At 39.3% G+C, this 16,548-nt stretch overlaps 2 protein-coding genes across 2 annotated transcripts; one reads left to right on the top strand and one right to left on the bottom strand.

Annotated features, from left to right (window-relative positions):
* Nucleotides 1–581: 581 nt before the first annotated feature.
* On the bottom strand, nucleotides 582–3,810 carry lrit1b (leucine-rich repeat, immunoglobulin-like and transmembrane domains 1b). Its single transcript, XM_069159822.1, has 4 exons — nucleotides 3,689–3,810; nucleotides 2,882–3,342; nucleotides 2,302–2,607; nucleotides 582–2,162 (listed from the first exon to the last, which is right to left on the bottom strand). Exons 1-4 carry the CDS (start codon nucleotides 3,808–3,810, stop codon nucleotides 1,096–1,098), a joined length of 1,956 nt encoding a protein of 651 aa, XP_069015923.1. The 3' UTR covers nucleotides 582–1,095.
* A 5,744-nt stretch (nucleotides 3,811–9,554) lies between these two features.
* rgrb (retinal G protein coupled receptor b) lies at nucleotides 9,555–13,914 on the top strand. Its single transcript, XM_069159821.1, has 7 exons — nucleotides 9,555–9,899; nucleotides 10,262–10,418; nucleotides 11,013–11,134; nucleotides 11,948–12,101; nucleotides 12,261–12,378; nucleotides 13,004–13,118; nucleotides 13,460–13,914. Exons 1-7 carry the CDS (start codon nucleotides 9,824–9,826, stop codon nucleotides 13,594–13,596), a joined length of 879 nt encoding a protein of 292 aa, XP_069015922.1. The 5' UTR covers nucleotides 9,555–9,823; the 3' UTR covers nucleotides 13,597–13,914.
* The last annotated feature ends 2,634 nt before the right edge of the window (nucleotides 13,915–16,548 follow it).

The following is a 16,548-nucleotide window of genomic DNA, read 5'->3' as shown; positions in this document are numbered from 1 at the left end:
TCCTCTCCTCTTTTTCTATTGAATATCTGTCTTATGTTGCTCGTTTTTGATCTACATTGACTGGCCACACCAACCTGCCCAGTGTCTATTGTCTCTCTATGCTGTTCTTTTCTCTCTCCGCTCCCCCCTCACCCCAACTGGTTGAGGAAGGCGACCCCCCACCTCTGAGCCTGGTTCTATCGACCCTACTATATAAAGTGCCTGTCATCTCAGGCACTTTCTGGTTCTATATAAATGAAATTGAATTGAAATTAATCGAGCTCACCCCTCCACTACTTCCATGGGGTTTTACAAAACATTATTAGTTTTAGTGCTACCTCAAATTAGCCATATGTTGCACTACAGCTGCTTTCATTTTTCAGCAATCTGCTTAAATATTTATGTTCATTAAATAAGACTTGTTAAGGCATATAACAAAATCTCTCCTTCAGTCAAGATGAATATTGATTTATTAAAAAAAATTCTATTCTGAGAAAAAAAGAAAAGCGTTTTTAAGCATGTATCAATATAAAAAAATATTTATTTTCATACCATACATTTATACATACACATATATTTAAGGTTACAAATATTTACACGTTATAAAATTAACAGTATTTTAGGTTTTTGATCCAACAGTAAACCTGGCATGTTAACATCGTGCTGACATACAAAATAGACTAAATAGACTGCTGGTGCTCTAAATACTTTCTGTTTTAAATTAAGAGTTCAACACAGTGTAGAGGTTACATCTTGGAAAGAAAATAAAAAAAATAGATTGGGTTTAAAAGAGTTTAGGGCATCCAGACATTTTTCTCCGCAAAACAAAAACTTTAAAACAGCATCATGAATTAAAAAAAAGTTTTTTTTACACATTTACACTATGTAATTATTAAAACTGTATATTTTCCCTTTTTTGCTGTCCACCAAATGAATGGCAGCTTTTATTCCCACAAGGCTGTAAAATAACTTTGTATCCAATGTTAACAGACCTGTCAGTGTCCTCTGAAGACCCCTTAAAAGAGGATTGTTTGTGACTTTAGGGTCTCTGTGCACACATCACAGGCCGTTAGAAAACAAGGCGCATCCTCTGGAAATTGAGGCGTACGTTTGGTTTCAGCAGAAGTACTCGTTAGGTGGCCCCTCAGTCCTGACTGTGGCCCCTGAGTCAACACTAGACCTCGCTGAGAGCAGCCTGTTGGATTCGTCGGGATTCATCCGGGTCAGATACTCGCCTTCCATCCCTTTAGTTTTTCCCGCAGGGCTGAGGGTCTCAAACGTGACGTACGAGTCCTGCATTTCCTTGGATTGTCTCCCCAGCAGCTTTTTGTAGCGTTTCTTTAGCGCCCCGCAGCACACGATCAGCGTCAGGGGGACAGCAATCACGCACGCAACCGTTATCACCACCACATTAATGAGCTTCTGAGTGCCACTGGCGCTGGCTGCCTCATCGGTTGAGAAAATTACACACTGCTCCTTTTTCGGGATCAGGCCTTTGACGCAAACACAAGCGATGTACTTTGTCTTGGGCACCAGCCCCTCAACAGTGACCCGGTTCTTTCCAGCGCCCACATTGATCCGGCGCATGTCTCTCTCACCAAATACAGCATATAGGACACTAAATTCGGTAGTGTTTGTGGCAGTAGGCGCTCGCCAGTTTAGAGAGACGGTGTGGTCAGTGTCTCCAATAACCTTCACCGAACGCACTACCCTTTTCTCCGGAGCTTGTTGTAAGGATGAGGCATTGGCCGCTAAGTTACTCAAAGCGTTCGGTCCCACTTCCACCGGCCTCTGAGCGTCTGCCACTTTGCCTCGTCCCTCGGAGGCACCGTCAGAGATGCTGTAGCTCTCGATCTCGTATTTCCCAGTCACACCTTTGCCGTTAAGAGGTTCAATGATGGGCTGGGCGGCCGCGGTGGTCGGTGGAGGAACATATCTGGCAATAAGTTTTTCCTGGTATGCCGCTCTTCCGATGCCACCAGGTTTCTTCCCTCTTCTCTTCGAAACACCACCACCTGCTTCCTCTGACCGGATGGAATCTGTGATCACCAGGGAGATGATGGCGTCTGCGGTGCCCACAAAGTTGGAAGCTTTGCACACATATTTCCCAGAATCTCGGTAGGAGACCGCAGGCACGCTCAGAATCGACCATATGATCCCTTCCTTTGAAATCTCTTGCTGGACTGAAAAAGCAAGAACACCCACGGAGTTAAGCAGATTGCCACAAAAAGAACGACTTTAATCTCATTGACACTTTGACTCGGACAGAAATAGACACCGTTCTAATTTAAGCACATCTGGAATTAGTTCAGCAGAACTTACCAGTGCCGTTCATTTTCTTGCCGTCAGCGCGGCTCCAGGACAGCTCGGGGATGGGGACTCCAACTGTGCCGCAGCGCAACAGGACGTTGTTGCCCAGTGAGCTCCGGACACGAGCCACGGCCGTGTGCACCCGAGGGCCCTGGCACCTCTGCAGCTCCGCATCGCTGAACAAGACCCCCGACAGGCTCTCCGGATCGGCGCACCTCAGCCGGGTGTCGATGAGAGCCACGGATGATGAGGGGGATTTCTGAAACTGGACCAGATCGTACAGTCTGCAGTCGCACAGCCATGCGTTGTCATGGAGACCTGTCGAGGAAAACAAGAGTGACAAAGCGCTGTCGGTGAAACGAAAAACTGATTTTTAATTATGCTTCTGTAATGAGCCATTTTAAGACCAAGAAGCTGTTGATAAAATAAAAAGACTTAGTCTGACAAGTTGACACACTGCACACAATAACTATAATTAGACTAATCCCTAACTCAGCTTTAAATGCTGCTGGTGTCGATAAATGTCTCTCATGCAAGGCAGCTTAAAAAGAATACTTTTCAGTTTCCTAAAACGCCAAAGCTTTATCCTCACCAAGAATTAGTTTGGAGGAATCAGAGTCTTGGGAAGGCTTCACACTCAGCCACATTGTGAGAACGTCAGCAGGAATGGTGGTCAGACTGTTGCTGGATAAATCCAGATAGGTGATGTTCTTTATGTACTCGGTGGCCTCAGCCGGGATGGTGGAGATCTTGTTGTTGTGCAAGTCGAGGAGCCTCAGAATGGGCATGTCGGTCAGAGACTCCCAGGGGAAGGAGGTGAGGGAGTTCCCGTCCAGCCTGAGCTCATCTAGGTTGTAGAGACCCTTGAAACTGTCCGTGCTCAGAGAGTTCAGTGAATTGAAAGACATGCAGAGAAACTCCAGATTGTTGAGGTAGTGGAAGTTGTCGCTGGAAATCCGTGTGATTGCTGTCTTCTCTATACGCAGCTTTGATGTGTCAGTGGGGAAATTTGGAGGGATCAAAGTAATCTCTGGATCATTGCAAAGCACACTCCTGCAAGAATGAAATAACAATTTATAACATGACATTTAGCAGTAACAGCATTAGAACCACCATCAAATTTGATGGGGTTGTAAAAGTGCATTTATATAACAAAACGCATTTTATTCCTCCATTTCGTAGCTCTATATAAAAGAAATCTATAATATGGTTTGAGAAAAACGTAGTGTACTATTGTTCAGTAACAAGCAAAGGAGATTAAAAAGCAACTCCAAGTTAATCCTCCACTATAGAGTGACTGAATAGAGGAAAGCTGCGGTGAAAATCAATTTGGCACGCAGAAGATAATAAAACACGTGTGCTGAGAGTAAAATAAATGTTATAATTTAAATGAATTTACCTTGCTTTGGATCCGTCGCTTAATTTGTGGAAGAAGCAGCTGCATTGAGCAGGACATGAACTGCTCATCAGAGGAAGAAAAACTAAAGCCAAACAAAAAGCAGCAGTAAAATGTCGACTCATTTTTGTCCTGCACGCAACTAAACCCTATGCAACTAAACTACGATTTAAAAAAAAAAAAAAAGAAAACAGGCGCTGCTATTTGGTCTAACGGGACGTCGTATGCATCGTGCTGGTTTGCAGGCTCAGCTCCACACTGCTCCGACTGGTCTGAATCCTGAGATAAAAAGGATAGGCAGGGATTAGTGGGGGACTTGGGTTATTTTCATTCACACGATTAGGCTGCTGCTTCCTGGAAGCTGATAGGCTGCATAGTTTCTCACTTCAATTCTCCAAGAAATACTTTACAATAGTTGATTGGTTTGATTGACTATTCAAACTGTGAACAACAGTCCTTAAATGAAGCGGAGGCTGCAGGAAAGGTGGATATCTACCATACCGCTCTTTTTCATGTTGCCTCGAAAACTTAATAAACAAAAACTAATTATTTGACAATTTGTTTTAATGCTGCAATATTTTTACAATTTTGTTTCAGTATTACTCTCGTCAAGGCTTGTTACCCCACAATAACTGCACTATTAGTGACCAAAACCAAACAAACAAAGATAGACAGATTACAGCTTTGATATGAAAGCACAAACGTTTATATTTATTTGTGTTTTTGTTTCAATGTTTGCATGTCCTCAAACTTGGTCACTTTTTGACTTTGTCTATAAAATGTTTAAAACGTTGAGAGAATGGCTCTCAACACATTAAATGGCTTTAATTTAGCAATAATCTTCCACTAGATGGCAGTGGAGAGTTGTTCCAGGTGTACAACGTATTGTGTTACTCTCGTTATTAGATCCAAATCTCCAACCTCAGGAATAAATGTTGACCACACTTATATCCCTGTCCAGGTACAGAGGTTTAAAGAGGTTGTCCGGCGGAATTTCAAATCCTTTAATCCAGTCATCACTTTGTGTCTCTTATTAATACAGCTTTGTTCCATTTCTTTCAGAAGGGCTGTCCCAGACAGGAAAACATCCAGCCCTGCCCCTGTCCCAACCTTTCCCCTTGTGACATCATCCTGGAACAGATGTGGAAGGTGTTGCATTCAAAAAGGCATTTCTATCAGGTGAGAATTTTTTTTGCAAGCATAAATGTTCTCCTAATGAAAAGGTGTTAAAATTCAAACATTTGGAGGAAGTGAAATCATGAACAAAGGAGGTTACAAAGGGATATAAAAACTTGTAAAAGTTGGATCCCTAGATAATGAAAACTTGCTGTTTATAACATTTTGAAAACATGAAAACTTCTGCTATGCTATGACATTTTTTTTTACATTTTGAAGGACACTCTATAGAGTATGAAGTTTTTATGACATTTTGGAGGACACTCTATAGAGTATGAAGTTTTTATGACATTTTGGAGGACATACTACACTGACATTTTCATGACATTTTGGAACACATGCTAAAACAATAAATTTTTATGAAATTTTGGACAGAATACTATAAGACGGGACTTTTAGTTCATATTCCTATTTCATAGGACTTTTTTTCACGTTTTGGATGACATGCTATAGTAGGACTTTTTTTCACGTTTTGGATGACATGCTATAGTATGACTTTTTTTCACGTTTTGGATGACATGCTATAGTATGACTTTGCATTGTTGTCCAAAATATGAAATAAAAGTCATACCATCGGTTAGTGCTGGTGCCTCAGGTCCAAACAATGTAATGTTGACTAAAGTATAAAATGAACTCATACAATAGCATGCAATTGAAAACTAAAATAAAATGAATTCCCAACAATTTCTAATTTTTCACTTTTTTTTTCATATTTTGAACGACATTCTAAAGTGTGATTATTTTTTTTTCATATTTTGGACGACATGCTATAATATGACTTTTTTTTCACATTTTTGACGACATACTACAGTCTTAAGTATTTTTTAATTTTTTTGGCCGAAAAAAACCGTCATACCATAATGTGACTTTTTTGTGAGTTTTTGGATGAAGAAAAAGTATGACGTTTTGGACGACATACTATGGTATGACTTTTTCTTCATATTTTAGACGACATACTGTAGTCTTAAGTATTTTTTATATTTTTGGCCGGAAAAAAAGCATCACACTATAGTATGACTTTTAGGCCAAATACATAAATTGGTTTCAATTGGACTTGAACCTACAACCTTCTGACTGTGAGGCAGCAGCATTTACCACTGCACCACTGTGCCTGTGTTGGTATATGCTAGTTTTTTTTTTCTATTTTATTTAACAACAGGCCATAGTATAACTTTAAAATATTTGGGATAAAAGACATTCATGCTGTAGTCTGACTTCTTCATATTTTAGATACAATATTATCCCTTAAGTATTTTTGGGATGAATACATACATGTCTCCAGCTGGAATTGAACCCGTGACCTTCTCAATGGGAGGCAGCATCACTAACCACTGTACCCCTGTGCCTTCAGTAGAACACAAAAGGTTGGTTTTTTTCATTTTATTTATACTATAGTATGACGTTTTGGACGGCATACTATGGTATGATTTTTTTTCTTCATATTTTAGATGAGATACTGTAGTCTTAAGTATTTTTAAAAAATTTGGCTGAAAAAAAACGTCATACGTTTGACGTACGTATGATTTTTTTTGTGATTTTTTTTTTTGGATGAAGAAAAAGTTAAGTATTTTAAATTTTTATGATATTTCGCACAACATGCTATAGTATGACTTTTTTTATGATATTTCGCACGACATGCTATAGAATGACCTTTTTTTTTACATTTTGGACATTTTCGTATAATGTGTGTAGATTTCCATGTTATCCACATATTTTCCCCATTTTATCATATGTTGCAACATGTGACACGTGTCACACGTGGAAAACTTGGGAAACTAATGTTTTTCCTATAAGTGTAGTTACTTTTACAACTGTATCATGCTAAATGTTGGAGGTGGATCAAAAAAGAAGAGTAGAATTAGATTATTCCAATCTAAATTTTTGTGCAAACAAAGCAGACATTTTCCAAAAAGAAAACACTCAAGTAAAGGACCAGCATCTGGAAATAGTACTTCAATTAACCGACTTAACTGCTTAGAATTTCTTTGTAGTTTGATAGAAATAAACTTTTTTTCTTTTTTTTTGCTCTTTGTCATCTTGCTCCTGGTTTCCAGAGTGTTTTGGTCCAAATCCAATATCAACAGTGAAACCTTTGTTTCATTGCAAAACCAACAGATTATGTCGGAGTAATTAACCATTTGCCAATGGACTAATGTTTAACCGCTGAAAATGTGAAAGAATATTACAGACATGTTATTCAGGTGAGCTTTAGCTGTGGGTTTTATTTAGCTAGAAATGATGAATAGCCTCACGCTGAAATGATGTTAACTAGGAAGTGAAACAAAACTTCCTCAGGTTTAGATTATTTCTTATAGCAGCTGATCAATCCCGTGCCTCCGTGTTCTCTGTTGGTTCAGAATCGGCTGTTATTTCATCACATTCAGCTGCAGTAGATTAACAGATTGTGTTATTGAATCTTTTTCATTGCTGCTATGTTCCTGCACGGCGTCACACCGCTCCCCTCGGCTTCTAACAAACACTTTTATACTCCTCTTGTTGGGGTTGAAGGCAGCAGACAAATATTCTGACACTCAAATCAGATGCTCCAAATTGTTGATTTATCTAAGACGTCAACATTTCTGTCGTGCCATGTGTCACAGCAGCAGATGCAGAGTTCAACATCGAATTTGCAGCTCTTTTTTTTTTTTTTTTGCTGAGTGTGAGGAAGTCTGTAACGCTGGGTGGAGCTTTCAGCCAGGACAATATGGGCAGTTTTAGAAAAGGGTATTAGAAGTCCATTGGGACACATCATTACTTCATAGTTAATGAGTTTGTGGTAATCTGTGGGCAGATTAGTGGTGCAATCAGACTCTGGCCAAATGTTATATTTTAAAAGGTTGCTGCGAGAGCCAAAGGTTACTTCTCTGCTGCCCTAATTGTTTTCACGGTTATTTTGACCAACAGATAAATGAATAAAGTCCTGATGCTTTTACTGACGAGTTAAATTGACTTTTTACACCTTATGTGGCTCATAAAAAAAAAACCTTTTTAGCTGTCTGTGTGAGTATTTGATCCAAAAAAAAAAAAAAAAGACTCGTAATTCACCAGTTTGAACCCTCAGTGGAAGTAAACTTAAAAGTTCACGAACTTTGTACAGATGTTGCAGTGGTCGAAGCACTTGTATCGCTCCCAGTTAAGCTTGTTTAACACACAAACTTCACGTGATGATTCAGAAAAAAACTTTATAGTCCATCACGGGGCAAAGTAGACTTGTCAAATCCAACAGAGCACAGCGAGTATAAAAAGGAAGTGGAGGAAGCTCCAAAAGTGCAGTTACGTGCAGGTGTTTGCAAAGTCATGACTGCGTGTTAATGTTAGCAGTTAGAGTGAAAGAGGGAAGGTGAAACATTCTGCACGTTGGTCCAAGAAAGTTTTGCTTTGTTCCCAACCCAACGCATTGCACATGAAGTTGCACCAGGATGTAGCCTAATGTTTAAAAGCAGGGACAGACAGACTGTGTAGACAGTTTTTAGAAGTTTCTTTTATGACAGTAAAAGTCTCAGGTTTCCTGATGCTGAAGTTTCTTGTACACAGAACTATTGTGCTGAGAAAAAGGCAGTTTCAATGCTCCCAAATATCAAAACCTACCTGACAACTTGCCCTTTCCATTTCAAACTTTAGCCCTCTTCTTTTTTAATACGCATACCATATACAGACATCTAGATATGTATGCAATTTGAATATTCCAAATTGCAAATAGCCAATTACAACAAAGGCATTTAAAGGTATTTAAGGGAGAGAAAAAAACATCATTTATTGTCAATTTTCTTTGGAGACTTTAATGGATAAATGAAGAGTCATCTTTTAAGTATTTTCTATTTCAAGTCAAGTCAGTTGTATTTATATAAACAAGGCCAAAATCACAAATACGCCTATACATTCATAGGACGCCCTCCATCCTTAGACTCTTCATCTGGATAAGAAGCTTCTCCACCCAAAACCCTGCTTAAGGTGGAAACTTCAGGAAGAGCAGCAGCAGAGGGATTCCTCTAAACGGTCGGCCAGACATGCAATAAATGCTACAACATTGAAATAACTTCGTAGCCTATCAAGGCTTCACATCGTGATTGCTCATATTTTGTAATATTAGTCAACTCAGCACAACTGTAAAAATGTGCGTGAGATGCATACAGCCATTATAATAGCTAACTGTGGAGACAAAATTCAAATCCTGTCTTCAGTTATTCGTGCAAAAGGTTCATTTAAATAATACATCACTCTTTTTCTGTGACAAACTGCATATAAAGTTGTTGTTTTTTTGTTTGACACTGTTCATTTGGTTACGTCAAGTCCACGAACAACTTGTATGAGGAGATCTGTTCTTGAACTTCTTTTGTTTGGAATTTGCCCTTCATTAACATTAGACAAATCAAAAATACATTTTCTTTCAAAAAAAATCACAAAAACTAAATTAAATGAATCTCACGTGTGTGTTTCTGTTGTTGCTGAACCTTAAATTGTGGCTGTTTTTAAATGGGATTTTTTTTTTTTCTGTCCTTTTCTGTTCTATTAATAGTGTTGCTTTTTATTTGTTTATTTTCCAAAGACTAGCGACCACTTTTGTAAACTCGTAGATCCAAATAAATAAATTTAAAAAAAAAAAAGTAATGAGGTCATCGCATGCCGGTCTGTTAAGACAACATTTCCCATGTTTCCATTTTCTTCCCTTATCACCAGCAAAAGCTGAACTAAGTACACCAGAAGAAGGGGAGTTTGATCTCTCCGCTGAACGGCGCAGAAAACGCGCAAACATTCTGCGACCAGAAACTTTGGAGGAAGTGTGCTCGTTAGGACATTCTTCGGGGGATTTCAAAAGGGGGGGGGGGTTTACTAAGATTAGTCCCTTTATGCTTTTTCACGTGAAAGAGCCTTTATAAGGCGTCAGTAGGTCAGCGACGGTGGTTCGTGACGGAGCGGGACTTCTGTGTCTTTTTGTGCAAAGTGACATTTTTGCATTTTAACATGGCAGTGTATACGTTACCAGAAGGATTCACGGAGTTTGATATGTTTACATTTGGCACAGCACTTCTTGTCGGGGGTAAGTGGACCACGCGTTACAGCAGGTGACGGTACTGAGAATTAAAGGGACAGTTCACTCTAAAACGAAATGTCCAGCTACCGAAAAAAAAAAAAAACATCCTAAATTCTGCAGATTTTTTATTTTTTTTTTTCTCAGTAAAATGAATGATTTCAATTTTCTAGCATTACAAGTTTACACCCTCCATACCAAAATGACTCAAAAGATATTTTAAATATTTTCCTTTATGTTTGCAACTTTTTGGGCCATAAAGTTTAGGATAAAAAAAACGTTGTGATTGGACCAGACTGGTTACAGATGTTATGAAATGAGACGCCTGATATTAAAGGGTAAATCTCTTTCTTCATTGTTTTCACTTTCAGGCCTGCTCGGATTCTTCCTCAATGCCATCAGTATTGTGTCTTATTTCTCAGTGAAGGAGATGAGAAATCCCAGTAACTTCTTCGTGTTCAATCTTGCTCTGGCCGACCTCAGTTTGAATATCAATGGACTCACAGCTGCGTATGCCAGCTATGTCAGGTATCAAACAGAAGACACACGCTTTATTCATTCCTTCCCCTTTTGTCATGTGTGGGTACTACATTTCTTTACCGATTTAAACAGAAGTGTCCAGTATTCGACATTACCCAGCTAAAGCTAAATAAGCCTACTGGTTTCATAATCCAGTCAAATCCACAATCCACTTTATTCAGTGTGAAAAGTTCACATTTCACAAGCAAATCTGATGGAAGTTATTAAACAGGGTGCTTCTAACACTGTAAATTAAAGGCAGTGTGAAGGAAAAAGTAATGCGGCATTAGTTTCCTGTTTTTTTAAAACTTTTATTTAATCAGTAATCTCATTGCTTTTTGAGTAAAGCAGGGAAAAAGGTAATCAAACATAGCCAGACAAACAAAATCCCGTTTGTGGTGGTGTGCTTGTGTGCTTGAGTATTTCTCCAGTGTTCTGTACAGTGTGTATGTATTGTGTATACTGTAATTAGCACACAATTACTAAACAAATGGCACCATGCAAGTTTACAGCCTGATATATAACAGTGTTTATGTTACTTGAGTAAAGGCGACATTCCTCTGCATTGTTTGAGAATGACTCAAGTTTCTTTGTCTTCTTGAGGAACTGGCCGTTTGGTCAAGAGGGTTGTGAGTATCACGCTTTCCAGGGGATGATATCGGTCCTCGCGTCCATCAGTTTCATGGCTGCAGTCGCTTGGGACAGATATCACCAGTACTGCACCAGTGAGTACAACCAATGAACAGTACTGCACCCGTGAGTACAACCAATGACCAGTACTGCACCAGTGATTACAGTCAAATTCAATCTGATGCCCAGAAGAGTACTTAAAACATAATTACATCATTTTCTATTGTTTGGTTTAAGATGCTATAATCAGTCTATTTGGGTAAAATGACGACATGTTATATCGTAATTTCTGCCCAGTAATAAATAAACAAACAAACCAGCTAGTGAACCTGGTAGAGCATTCAGCAGATGAAAAGCCCGATAGAAGAGTTAAAAATGGGGTAAAATTTAAACTTTAATTTAATCTGGTGGCTAAAACCATGAGTCTGAATGCATGCCAATGTTACTCTATGTTGGCTGTATATACTAACACGTTAATATGTATGTATCAACTTTATAAGGTGATAATACGTCAGTATTGTGTTTACATGCACTGCTCTCAAGGGTCTAACAATTTAATACAGTTTAAGACATATTTTAAATTAAATATTTATAGTAAACCACATTAAACCCTTCTCATTATCAGTATTACACAAACTGGATGATAGTTATTGAAGGTGTTTGGAAAATAATTTGACTCCATTTGTATATGATCTTAACACTCAGAACTTTCTTTGAAGCTTTATTCTTGAGAGGTTTAATTGTACAAAAAAAAAGAAAAAAACAAAAGGACAATTTCAGATTCTGTCACACCTGCTAGTGTTTGTAGTGAAAACCAAACAAAATCAAATCAAACTTGTTTTCTTTTTAAATCGTTATCAAACGTCTTCCCACATCCTTGAGACATCCAGCATGTTTTTATTCTGCAGGACAGAAGCTCTTCTGGAGCACGGCTCTGACGATGACCAGCATCATCTGGATTCTCTCCATCTTCTGGGCTGCTGTTCCTCTGATGGGATGGGGCGTCTATGACTTTGAGCCCATGAGGACTTGCTGCACGCTGGACTACACCAGAGGAGACAGGTGGACAAATAGAAACGTAGCAACGATGCTCATCAGCTTCCTGTCGTTTGTCAGTGTAATGTCTGCAGTGGGCACTGTTTAAGAGATGCTTTCGGAAGCAGCAGCTGCATCAAGCATTTTCACAACTGTTGACCATGTTCGATGTGATTTTTCAAACAGGGACTTTATCACCTACATGCTAACCCTGGTGCTGCTCTACCTGACGTTCCCAGCTGTCACCATGTTGTCGTGTTATGACGCCATCCACAAACATTTCAAGAAACTTCACCAATACAGGGTAAACGTGCTGCAACTCATCTCTAAATCCATTGTCGCCGTTTGACCCCTTTTCACCTGCGGTCTGCGCGTTGGCATGTGAATGTTTGTGTCGGTGTCGAGTTTGAACAAATATCTTGTTGATTACTGGCGAAAAGTACAAAAGACTGTGATCAACAGGGGAAAGAGAACATCAAATATTTTGTCGAAAATGTGATGATTGGGAGGCGAACTGTTTCCCAAGTTTTTATGCTAAGCTATGTAGTTTTATATCTAGCACACAGAAAGGAATATCTATCTTCTCATCTCAGTCCCGGCTAAAAAGTAAACAAGTCTAATTACCTAACTTAGTCTTTTAAAAGTATCATAAGTTGGATGGCAGATAAGAAACTCGGGTATGGCTATGGGTTTGTTTTGTTTCCATCCATAATCATATTAGACTCCAACCCTGTGTGGGCCACACGCTTTTCACCATGAGATGACCAAAGGTGTGTAGCCAGTCTGTCTGCTTCTTCAGCATGACTACCAGATGATGAGCAGAACTCGCATTATTAAACCAAACATGTTTGCATCTGTTTATCGTTCGTGCTATGTCATGGAAATTCAATAATCCACTTTGTAACATGTAATGAACTTGTATTTTCTAGTTTAACACCAATCTGCCCTTGAGGGTCATGCTGATGTGCTGGGGCCCCTACGTCCTCATGTGTATCTACGCCTGCTTTGAGAACGTGAAGGTCGTATCTCCGAAGCTAAGAATGGGGAGTGCTCATTTTGTTTATTAAAATCTACCACTTTGCTCTCGTCATAATTACTATAACCACTAGAGGTCACCGATGGAAACACTGGTCATTTTAACCCTCTAAAACAATCAGCCAGTTGTTGTTCTCTAGTGAAGTAGGGCTGGTTTCCTGTTTGAAGTTTACTAAAGTGATGTCACCATGGTCCTGTGTTAATTACTTTGTTGAGTACAATATTTTTGTAACTGATAAAAAAAAAAAAAACATAGGTCCTGTTTGAAGAGTTTTGGCCAAGTTAAAATAAACTCCAACGATCCTTTAAGTATCAAAAAAATGATGAAGATGTTTGTTTTCTCTTGCAGGTGCTTCCAGTTCTTGCAAAGACAAATCCTATCTTCAATGCCCTCCTCTACTCATTTGGAAATGAGTTCTACCGAGGTGGCGTTTGGCACTTCCTCACCGGACAGAAGATTGTTGAACCAGTTCTTAAGAAGAAATAATTTTAAAAAAAACAAAAAAAACTCAACAGGCTCTGGCAAAAATCCAAAAACCATCATCTGGCCTTAAGATACGTCCTTCACACTCACATCCTAAGATGTTGTAAAGTTAACACCACCAAGCCTTTTAGATGTCTGTACAGCTTTGTTATTTTCATACCATGGTGACATGAATGAAACTCAGCACAGTCTCTCCACCACATCTAATGAGGGGTTTATGTACATTTACAAAATGTGCTGCGGGTAGTTTATCCTATTTAACGTTTGCATTGCTCCGATCCTCCGTCTGTTCACTCACAATAAACGCAGTTGTTTCCGTTCTTCTAATGTCCGTGTTAAAAACCATTCGATAACCGAGCTGCTGTACGTAAGATGGCTTTTTTTCTACTCGTGACCAGAGTCCTCGGAAGCACTTTTATAACAAGGCTGTTTCAAGCACTTACTAAACCGATTAATGGATTGTGTGTGTTTCAATAGACTGGTGGCAGTGATGTAACATCTATATATAGTATGGACGCATTCATTGTGTTCGCCTGAGGCAACGTGAACTTTACCACATTTCTACTCAGCGGACCATTGAAATTCATTCAACTGATAAATAATTAGGGAGGTAAATGTTGTAGTTTTATTTAAATCTCACACTGCCTAACCTCCAGATAAATTTGATTGTGTATTCATGCTCAGGTTTATTTAACTTACTCACTTTGCACTTTGCTCAGAAACAGATGCAGAAGCCTTTCTAGTCAAGAGGAATTGTAGACTACAGTCATTTATTTTCAGGCACATTGTAAAGACATGCTGTGTGGTCCACATGGTGCACTTGCGTGATAAAACTCATTATTTTGAGTGCACGAGTGCGTTCAAGTGGTGCACTACAAGTACAGGGAATATGCACTCAAAACGGTCCAAAAAAGAAGTGTGGAACGTTGGACCTTTTTCCGCCCTAAACGGTCGCCATCTCGGCTACGTAGAGGAAGGGGTGGGACCACCTACGTAGAGATTTTTCAAATTAAGGCCTCTGAGAAAGCTGCAGTTGTTTCTGAACACCGAACAAAAGTGTTTCTTTTTCACTACTGCTTCTGGACAGAAGCCATCAGCGTGTTTGAGTGTTTTATGCAGAGGGCACGACAACACATTAATTTCTGGGTAAAATAATTAAAGCTGGAGATGTTTTGGCAGGTGATGTATTCGCATGCTGCGGGGTTTTTTTCCGGCCGGTGCAGAACAGCAGTGAGAGATTTGAAACAGCACTAACCTGTCGAAATTCCTGCACTTCACAAGTCGGAGTCCGAACATGCAAGAGCACTATTAGTAAGTATGCTAAGAGAAGTGTGCCATATGGAACACTGCATTAATTAACTGTTAGAATACAGAAATCAAACCAGTAAAACCTTAAGATAAACATTTTTTTTAAAAAGTAGGCAGGTGGTTAGACAGCTATTTATAACATTTAATCCCTGCTGATTTGGCAGAACTCTAACACTGCTGTTTGCTCTTGATTACATGCCACGTGTACAAGTGTTTGAGGAGCAGCAAGGGCACGGAGAAGAAATAACTCCAGCAGCGTGGCCTCTGAGCTGAACTCATCCGTCCCAAAAATAAGCCAGAGTGAGACAAAGCCTCTGTCACACTAACTTCACTCTCTTGTCAACAGTTCAGTCGTCAGCAGGTGAAATCCCCTCATCATCAATGGCTGCCTGTCTCTGCGGAGGTGGTGTCCATCATAATGAGCAACAGTCATGCAGTAAGAGAGTCCTGAAATAACACTGCTGGCTGCTTAAATTAGAAGAATAAGCCGCTGCATTCAACCCTCGACTTACAGCGTTCGCAGACAGCCACAGCTGAAGGCATCCCTTAAAGTTGATAAGAGCACTTGTAATCAAGGGATTATCGGTCAGGAGGGAAAGACGCTAAATCCTCACAGTATGAAATCAGTAGTTTGGTTTTAAAAATGTAGTTGGAGACGAGTCTGAATCAATGCATAAATCTTAACAATTTGATTCCAGTTCGAGTTATCCATTTGAAATCAAAGCAAGTAAAAATATAAATTAACGTATTTCAAATTAAAACACATTAGGTGGGGATGCTGACATCAGTCAGTCCACCACTTTTGATCCGAACTGACGTCTTTAGACAAATATAGGATGGACTACTGATATTGGTTCCCAGAATCCCACTAGCATTGGTGATCCTCCAACTCCAGCGCCACCTTTAGATTTTAGTGAAATGACGCTCAGGATGAATTTTTATCTTTTTTTTTTTTTAGGCCCTGAACAGTCATCTACTGCCAAATTCACTTAGAAAAATATTATAAAAGACCAAGCTGTATAAAGAAAATTCTATTCAAATGTAAGTAGACAACTAAATATAACAAGAAGTAAAACCAGGTAAGATGTATAAATAGACAATTAAATAAATACATAAAATGCCATTAAAGGCCTGTCTAAAAAGATAGGTCTTGAGTTTTATCAATATCAACACTTTCTACACCCTAAATTAAAAAAAAAAAGCAGCTGAAACTAAGATGTAAAGCTGAAGTTAGGGAGAGAAAAAGAGATGACAAACTCCACTCATTAGCACAGATTAAAATATTGTGCATAAACATGCCTTCCTCAAAACTACTGCTCCTCATTCACCTGAGATGATCGAAGCTTTTCACAGGAAAGACTGCAGAATCCAACAGATTGGCAACAAATTCTTGGAAACAATTTTCCCTTTGACTGATGGCTGATTACAAGATAGTGTGTGTGGACTGGGGGTCTAATTCAGCCAGAGCTCCATAGGAAGCAGTAGAAATAGAAGCTGACAGGAAGCTCACAGGAGGACAGGAGATCAACATGTCACAGACAGATATAGCCTCTCTGAGCTTTCGTCCAACGCATTGTACAAACACGTAAATCTGACTACAACACTTTGCAGTATTGAGTCTGAGATCCTCCCACAAGGTAAGCACAA

This window comes from Embiotoca jacksoni, unplaced genomic scaffold (genome assembly GCF_022577435.1).
Source record: "Embiotoca jacksoni isolate LCO1_2020_lvr unplaced genomic scaffold, fEmbJac1.0.p SCAF_26, whole genome shotgun sequence".
Lineage (NCBI taxonomy): Eukaryota > Metazoa > Chordata > Actinopteri > Embiotocidae > Embiotoca > Embiotoca jacksoni.
This window is presented reverse-complemented; position numbering and strand designations above follow the sequence as displayed.